The sequence below is a fragment of the Trachymyrmex cornetzi genome, unplaced genomic scaffold (genome assembly GCF_001594075.2).
Source record: "Trachymyrmex cornetzi isolate Tcor2-1 unplaced genomic scaffold, Tcor1.1 scaffold108, whole genome shotgun sequence".
In the NCBI taxonomy this organism is placed as follows: Eukaryota; Metazoa; Arthropoda; class Insecta; order Hymenoptera; family Formicidae; genus Trachymyrmex; species Trachymyrmex cornetzi.
In genome coordinates this window covers 1-8,692 of record NW_017295631.1, presented here as the reverse complement: position 1 = coordinate 8,692, position 8,692 = coordinate 1, and the positions used below count along the sequence as shown (strand labels likewise).

The window sequence follows — 8,692 nt, the reverse complement described above, 5'->3', positions numbered from 1 at the left end:
CCCCCCCCCCCTCTACTACCCTTTCATCCGTATTCACCGCAAAGAACATAGCTGTCTCCCACCAGCGTTGTCGTGACGTGTTGTCTTAACTCGTTCAACTCGTGACGTCCGTCCTCGTCGCTCACTCGATCGTCCCTTCCACCCGCACCGATTTCTCGACCGCATAGCTATCCTCGGTCCTCGTCGCTCTCGCACCGGCGCCAATTGTGCTGTCTCCTTTCAAACCACGCCGGTAGTCCTTTCGTATGTGTCGGCTGATCGTCGCGCGCGCGCGCGCACGAGAGGCAGCGGGAATAAACGAGCGTATTTGCCCTTTCATATGCCTCGCATATTTGCCGCTACGTCGCAAAAATGGCACCACCGTACAATACACCGTGGGTACAGGTGCGCTCCGGATGCGCTTCTTAGATTCGTTGCGTTTATTGAAATTTTTTTTAATTTTTGCACTTGAAATCAGATAAAAATATGTATTCGTATTACGAAAAGAGAGAAAGCGAAGATGTCGAGTGCAAAAAGTGCAGGCAACGCGAGCAGATCTATTGGCTGCGGTCGATTTGGACGCTCACGCGCTTTAAGCGCTTGTAATCATCATTCTTTCTTTATCGTTCATTAAATGTAAAATAAGAATAGAAGTACTGAAAAGCGCTGAAAGCGTCCAAATCGATTGCAGCCATTATTTCAAGTATATGGGGCGCGAAATTATAGATACACTTGGCTGCGTTCGCTTTGCTGCTCATAGCGCTTGTGAGTATCAATTGTCCTTGTTTAATATTTAATAAACAAGGATGAAACGAAGCTTACAGCGTTGTGAGCACCAAAGCGAACACAGCCTTGATGAGATATGCGAAATGAAAAGAAATATGCAGACTTTCTTCCCTGTTTAATGACCGTTTCTACTAATATAGAAGATTAATTTCAACTTTGACTCAACTTACTTTTTATCTTTTTTTTAATTCTAAAGCCTTAAGAAATCGGTTCGAAATCTCGGACAGTAAAAGAATTAACAAATCTGCATATTTGAATAATTTGGCCTCGTATATAACCAATGTGATTGGTTAATTCTTTTTCCATTTGAGATTTCTAGAATCGTGGACACAAAGCTTTATATTGTTTGATTCGCACTGGATCCGATGTGCATCGTACGACGCTCTACAACCAATCAGAAAACAGGATTCCGATGATACGAAGCAAAATCCATCGGAATCCTGTTTTCTAATTGGTTGCAGAGCGTCGTACGATGCAAATCGGATGCAGGGTGAATTCAGCAATATTCGTTTCTATCAATGCAGGTCATTTTTAATTTTCAATTAACTCTTCATCTGTTTTTAGTTTTAGAAGAATTAAAAAAGTAAAGAAAAAATTGAATCGAGAAAAATCAATCTGTATTGGTAGAAACGGCGGAGGTGTGTATATATGTGTGTAAGAATTAATTTTAAAAAAATGAAGAGTAAATTAAACTGAGATTAAAATTAATCTACATTAATTAATAGAAATAACAAGCATTAAACGAACAGGATCCGAAAATCTTTTAAAAGAAAAATAAATAACATCTTTTTTAATCGTCTGTGTTGACAGATTGTAATGACCGTAGAAATCTGCTCCCTTCTGCTGAAAAAATCATGTCATATTTTTGAATGACATATGATCGTTCATTACACCTTTTACATCTCATCTCTCTCTCTCTCTCTCTCAATTTCTTCAACAGTCGCATACATGTCGCTTGCGTTTCAATTGCCACGCGCACAAGAGAAGTGCAGAGCTGGCGTTCAACTTACGGGGCTTCGACGGACGGAGTGCAACGGACTGCCTCGGACCTGGAGCAGGCGAGATCAGACGAGATCGTCTCGCATGCGCAATCGTCGCAGCGAAGCGAACGCCACGAAGGCGTGTATTGCGAATGATTGCGAATTTAACGTGTTTGTCCGATGACTCCGTCATCTACGACCCACGTGACCGTCAACGTATAAACACACGGACACGCACATATGTGCGTGCGTGTACGGAATATAATGCGGAACATATGTTGACGCAAGCTTACGCTGGCTTAACGCCTCGACGCTGAAAAAGTTGAATTCTTCGATTCGCGACAATCGCGACAAGGTACTTAAGCGTCAAGATCTGCCAAACGTGTGCACAGGATTTCTCATCTTTTCCAGGGACAGGCCCGTTATACGTAGAGATGGCAACGTCCGAAAGCGACGCTGACTTTGAAAGCGCTGACGAGGAATTGGGTCGCGGGGTCTACGTTAAGAGAAACACTCAGGCGACAGTCTACCGAACGACGGTTGACTCCGAGTCAGACGATGATACTGAATATGTTCAACGCGCGCCTTACGATATCACCAACTGGCAGAGCAGATCTGAGACTTTCCGAATGACGCCAGATGTTGTGACTGGTCGAAAGACCTTGGTCCATAATAAGGATGATAAGATAGATAGTAATGTCAAAGTTGAAAGTGATACATGTACTGCCAAGTCGATTGATTGTGTAGAAAAAGCTTCTAACAAACGAGAGACTACGTCCCCCATTGAGTCAAGAAAATCCTCATCAACCTCTACGATATCAGTAAAGAGCAAAGAATCTGTGGTAGAGAGTAATAAGATCTTGGAATCAGATGTCATGTCTGAAGTAGAAGCTACAAAAATCAAATTGGATAACAAGAAAATTTCCCAAACAAAGCAACAACAAGGTATTACACGTCAGTTGGATACAAAAAAATTAGGAACTAGACTTACAAAGGATAAGATCGATGAATCTTGCGTCAATATAGCTACAGAACTGGAAGATGCAGCCAAGTATTCAAATGAGAAATCCTTACTGTTTGTGGGCAAAAATACAGAATGTAAATCAGAAGAAAAATCAAAAACTCAAGTAACAGGTAATCAATTTAGACCATCAAGTGATTTGTCGGAAATAGACATGCCAGAAGAATTAAAGTCAAATAAAAAATTTAAAGAAGTTTTTCAGCCTGAAGGTTGGGAAGGACTTGGAGATGACGTCGAGTTGCCTGACGAATTGACAGAAGAGAAATTACAGCCTATGTTACAGAGGCTCTCCTTGGCAGACAAAGAAGAAAGCAAAGACGAAGATTCTTTAGGAAGCTGGGGCAATTGGGGAAATTGGGGTGTAACTTCGTTAATCAATACAGCTACCGCAAGTGTGTCTACTCTAACTAGTCATGTGTCTCAAGGACTTACACTTTTGGAAGGTACAATAGTACAGGATCCTACAGAATTGGAAAGGATAAAGCAAAATGCAGTTCCTGAAACTGATGGTATAATATTTAGTATAAATTCTATATAGCACTATAATTTTTGTATGTTTAATAACGTATATAATTTTTTCTTATTTTTATATATTTATAACATTCTATTTTTGCACCGAATATATCAGTCATACGAAAATAAATAGTTAACGTATAACATATACAATTAGATCTTTGCTAATTTATGTTAATAGGCGCACAGCCGGAGATCCAGGAACAAGAAAGTCGATCGTTCAGTTCGTTCGGATTTGGGAATTTGATATCAGGAGTGTCTTCAATTACAAAATTGGTTGAATCCACCGGTAGCAAAGTTATGACGGGTGGTTTAGATACGTTGGAGGCTATCGGAAAGAAAACAATGGAGGTATTGCAAGAGGGTGATCCAGGATTAAAGAAAAAAAGAGCCTTTTTCACGAATGAACCGGAGAAACCAAACTTATCGCAAATTCTCAGAGAAGCGAAGGAAAAAGCTGAAACGGAAGAGAAAACAATCGAGGAGCGCGAATTAGCGAGGAAGGTGCATTACGAGAGTTTGTTCGACGATTATCAGGGACTTGTTCACTTAGAAGCTTTGGAAATGTTATCAAAACAGAGCAATATGAAAATTCAACAATATTTAATCGAGCTGGATACGAACGACTTAACATCTGTGCAGGAAACATTAGAAGAAATCAAGGAACTTTGTGATTTAGGTGATGAAGATGACGATGAAGATAAAAATGATAAAGATTTGAAAAGCAGATTAAAGAACGCTTGTCACGACCTTGGTGTTGATATTACTTATGAAAAATTATATGATGTAAGAAAATATGTATCAATCAAAATCAAAAGAATTTTGTTCATCGTTATGACGAAAACAATTCTGTATTTTCAGGTTTGGACAAAAACGGAAAATTATCTTGCGTCATCCACGACGCGTACAGATCAAGAGATTTTTCAGAGTGCTATATCGACATTGGCACAGTTTACAGCACTTTCGGTAGAGAGATTTCATAAGACGGCAGAATTGTTGTTAATCAAAGAACGTCGCAGTACAGTGAACGAAGCAGATGCCTTGGTACAACTCACCAATGTTCTATCCAATCAGATTAGCTTACTGGCCAATTCATTTTGTGATACGTTACATCAATTTGCCGAGACTACGCAAAAACCAGATAACATCAATGCGAATATAACAACAATTTTCTTAGAAGTAAGTAGTTGGTTGAATAATTCAAGTAACATGATGATTGTTAATATTAAATTTTTTGTTTCACACAGGCTGCAAATGCAAATTCATATATTCAAGATGCCTTTAGACTTCTTATTCCTATTCTACAAGTTGGTGCAATTTAATGAATAATTATTAAATATATTTAAAAAACACTTTTATACTTTATATTTAACGGTATCGTCTAGATTAAATACAATTTCCAATAAGCATAAAGCATAATATTTTTCCCCATTTCGTAAACATTGTCCATTTTATTTTTCAAAACAGTATCTATATTCGAGAAAGGGACCAACATTTATTGTTAATTCCATTAATAATATATTATTTAGATCTTTTAACTGAATGTATTGTTTGCCATTATTGATTTTTGCAGTATTTCGCGTTGTCATCAAATATGAGATAGTTACAGATATATACATATGACAATACATGTACACATTTATATTGGGATCCATTAGACAGGTTTTAGTAGAAAATTGTTTTAATGCTTCTGTGCACTAGTATAATGCACACACGCATATATATATATATTATATTATATATAATACATATACATATATATATATATTACAAAATAACTAAACTTTAGATATTTAATAATATAAAAGTATGGTTGAGATATGTAAGATACGGAATATCTGTAATATAAGGTACAAATTCTAATAAAGATTACGCTATGTATATATTGACAACACATGTAAAAAAAAGATAAGAATATCACAATGATTAATAATGATCAATATAAAAATACTTTTGCTTTAACACGGTCATTAACGTTAACAATCTGGTAGAGGAGACTTTACAACGTGTGTTGAAGATAACAATTTGTGTTACAAAAAAATGGTTCGAAACGAATGATCAATGTTTCCCTCGTTTATTACCAACGGGAGGCTTTTGAAGTTGAAAGTTTGAGCTGGTTCCGTTTACTGGCAATGGTGAAGTCAAATTAATTGGCGCGTTAAAATTTAAACTTGCTGTTGGCGGTTTCGTAGATGAGCCTATAGCAATATTAGTAGCAGATGGTACTGGTGTTGAACTTTCCCAAACTGTAACAATATATGTATTAACACTGTTACTTTTAATTCACTTGGAAATGCTGTAAAGAAACATGTGTAATAGCTGAAGCCACGGAGTAACATCTCTTTTACCATTAAAAAGATAAGATAGCGTTCACATATTTTTGAGATGATAATTATATTTCAAAATATCAGCCAATTTTATCATGTTAATACCACTTATTGTTAAATATATAATTGATGTTTTTATATTAATGAACATTTTTGTTACATCTATCACCATAAAAATATTTGTATCTACATTTATAGTTTTTTTTACCCTTAAATTTCCACTTTAAAATCGGTCGAAAAATTGCAAGGGATGTGTATTTTCACATCTCTACATATATCCTGCAAAATTTTGTTTGACTCCGTGACGAATGCGACAATATTTTTTGAATAGTATCCATATTTGCAAGCATTACTGCATAACATTGGCAAAGCCGAAAGCATTCAAAGCACACTTATAGAAGGCATTATCGTCTGTTAAGAAAGCATGATTTTGAAATTGAATCTTTTAATAGCATCTCAATGCAAAGTATATAAAAGATCAACAATATTGTAATTATCTATATAAATTAATTAGTTACTTGATAAGAGATTTATATACAGGCAAAGAAGCGCGTTACCCTTTTTCCATCGCGACAATAACAAAAAGAAACTGAAATTATAAAAATGAATACCTCAATAATTAAATTACAGCCCCTATTTTTTTTCCTGAAAGGCAAAATCAAAGTCAAATAAGGTAAAAATAAAAAAACGACTGTATCTTTTGTTAAATAATAAGGAAGAAAAGAAGAAAAAAGTAGACAGGCTAAATAATTACGTTAATTCTATTTAGTAATAAACGTCGTTATATGTTAGTAAGTTCTACCTCATAACTAGATCCAGGCAAGACCTGAAGGTAGGAAATCTTTAGGGGGCGGTTAAAATCATCTTTTTTTTTAAAGGAATCTTTTACTTAGCATAAGGATAATTAAATTACAAAATGGTCAACAGTAAAGCTTATTTACCTAAAGGGTTTCGTGTTTCGTAACTTGCTGGCCGATTTGAGTTTAATGTTGTCGATGACAAAAAGTTTTTATTTCCTGTAAGCATTAATCTCGTTTTTCAAAATCTACAATATTCGAAATAATTTGAAATACATGTAAAATTACCTGGTCCAAAAGGAGTGGGACCACTTGTGATTTTGCTAATGCTGCTTCGATTAGATTTACTGTTCACTTTGATACCGTCGAAAACATTGGTGTTATCTTTCAACAAGTATTTCCTGAAATTGAGATACTGTTCCTTCTGTTGTTGTACTTTAGCATGTACACTTTGCAGTCGGCCAGCTACTGCGACTAAAGACTCGTGAAGCTTACTCATGGTTGCTGTCAATTCTAATGACAAAGTAATATACCATTAACAATATCCCTCATTAATCCAAATAAATTTAATGAAAGAACAGATTGTACCTTGTGGCGTTAAAGTTCTCGGTGCCATCATGGTTTGTATGTGTTTCTCAGTTGTCTCAATTTGTGATCTGAATAACATCAAATCTTGTTCGAAACTTTCAGCTAATTCCATGAAGAACTGTAGGGGCATATTATTTTCATATTGCAAGCCAGCCGGAGTATCGTGTGTTCTTTGAGCTATTTCAGCGCTCTGCAACGCTCTAGCAGTATCCTGCTTTAGCTTATCAGCTGAAGAACGATCTCGTTGCACTGAACCAGATAACGTGGACAACATTTCCATTAGGGACGCTGTATCTTCCGCACATCGATTTAATGGTCTTGCAGAACCTCTTGCAATATCAGAAGACAGGCCTTTTTGCATTTTTACAAATTCCCTGTAAAACAAGTTACTGCACTACATGCACACTTTATATATTAAAATAATTTATCTGTCTATATATGAGTCAATTATTTTCTATAGGATTCATTTTATTCATAATTACTTGAATCTGTCAATAGTTTGCATAAGCTCATTTGGCAATAGATTCTCCTTGGCTGCTGTTGAACTACTATTTCCTTGAGAAAGACCCTTATTATTAACAGAAACATCTAAACCACCAAGTCCTTTAGTAGTAGTTGTAGTAGTAAGAACAGTTGTTGGCTTCGAACCCAATAAAGTGCTTCCAGTTCCAGATCCGAATAAGGGAGCTGCATATAATTTGTGATAATCAATCATAATAAAAAACTTATATTAGAATAATAGTTGATTAACAACAATGTACATATATATTTCACTAGCTTTAAGAATAAACCGTAAACCAATCAAAATGTCAATAACAGCCACAACGGTCAAAATCAATTATAACTGTATTACACAGTAATCGCAAAAAGATGGATAATACAAACAGTTTAATATATAAATAAGAATAATAGAGTATAAAATATACATACTGTTGGTAGTAGCTGTACCAAAAGTTAAACTTCCTGTTGCTGTTGTATTAGATGGGGCACCAAAAGTTAGAGTGTTCGTTGTAGCTGGTGTACCAAAGCTGAGACCCGTGAATAAGGGTGTGGATGTTGTAGGAGTAGGAAATAAACTAGGAGCGGTAGTCATTGTAGTAGCTGTGTTGGATCCTAAAAGGAGATTACTGCATTGTGCTGGAGTAGAGGTTGCTGGAGTACCAAATCCGAAATTGAGACCTATAGAAGTCGTTGGAGTAGACAGGGCACCAAATGTTAATGTGCCAGATGTTGTGGTGGGAGTACCAAACGACGCGTTGGCCAAACCGAAGCCTGTCGCTGGTCTAAACAACAAGAACAACAGTTTATAATTAAACATCAAGTCTATTCCCCTTTTGCGAGAAATAATTTTATATTTTCAATTTGCAATAAATATGTATTAAATAAAAAAAGAACTTTATGTTATTATTTATTAAAGCTATAATTTTTTACTGTTTGGAGGTTAATGTTAACATCGACTATAGTTTACTTTTGCGCCGCAAATCCAAAACCCGTGTTAGGAGAGGTAACCGCTGGACTTCCGAATGTAAACGCCATTTCTTCACACGTCGAGCAAATAAATATAAATATATCACACGCGATAAATAATTTATTTACAATATTATGTAAGCACACCAAAAACGTCACAAACTTTTTTTCTTCTAATCTAATCTTGATAGAGTGGTCTCAACTTCTTCTTCTTCTTATTACTTAATGGCTCCC

General features: G+C 35.9%; 2 protein-coding genes across 7 annotated transcripts; one reads left to right on the top strand and one right to left on the bottom strand.

Annotated features, from left to right (window-relative positions):
* The first annotated feature begins 1,696 nt into the window (after positions 1–1,696).
* Positions 1,697–4,626, top strand: LOC108760445 (protein FAM114A2). Of its 4 annotated transcripts, none has more exons than XM_018506444.1 (5): positions 1,697–2,100; positions 2,157–3,275; positions 3,461–4,065; positions 4,141–4,458; positions 4,527–4,626. In XM_018506444.1, exons 2-5 carry the CDS (start codon positions 2,180–2,182, stop codon positions 4,599–4,601), a joined length of 2,094 nt encoding a protein of 697 aa, XP_018361946.1. In that variant the 5' UTR covers positions 1,697–2,100; positions 2,157–2,179; the 3' UTR covers positions 4,602–4,626. The 4 variants fall into 4 exon arrangements, with proteins under 4 accessions (XP_018361946.1, XP_018361936.1, XP_018361963.1 ...); XM_018506461.1 differs by having other exon boundaries at positions 1,698–2,879; positions 2,961–3,275; XM_018506454.1 differs by having other exon boundaries at positions 1,699–2,879; positions 2,958–3,275.
* Positions 4,627–5,086: 460 nt separating this feature from the next.
* On the bottom strand, positions 5,087–8,671 carry Nup58 (nuclear pore complex protein Nup58). 3 transcript variants are annotated; one of them, XM_018506509.1, is made up of 8 exons: positions 8,460–8,671; positions 7,922–8,274; positions 7,474–7,678; positions 6,992–7,365; positions 6,692–6,916; positions 6,548–6,622; positions 6,409–6,432; positions 5,451–5,525 (listed from the first exon to the last, which is right to left on the bottom strand). In XM_018506509.1, exons 1-7 carry the CDS (start codon positions 8,525–8,527, stop codon positions 6,416–6,418), a joined length of 1,317 nt encoding a protein of 438 aa, XP_018362011.1. In that variant the 5' UTR covers positions 8,528–8,671; the 3' UTR covers positions 5,451–5,525; positions 6,409–6,415. The 3 variants fall into 3 exon arrangements, with proteins under 3 accessions (XP_018361994.1, XP_018362011.1, XP_018362002.1); XM_018506500.1 differs by lacking the exon at positions 6,409–6,432 and adding an exon at positions 6,218–6,251 and having other exon boundaries at positions 5,453–5,525; XM_018506492.1 differs by lacking the exon at positions 6,409–6,432 and having other exon boundaries at positions 5,087–5,525; positions 8,460–8,669.
* Positions 8,672–8,692: the final 21 nt, after the last annotated feature.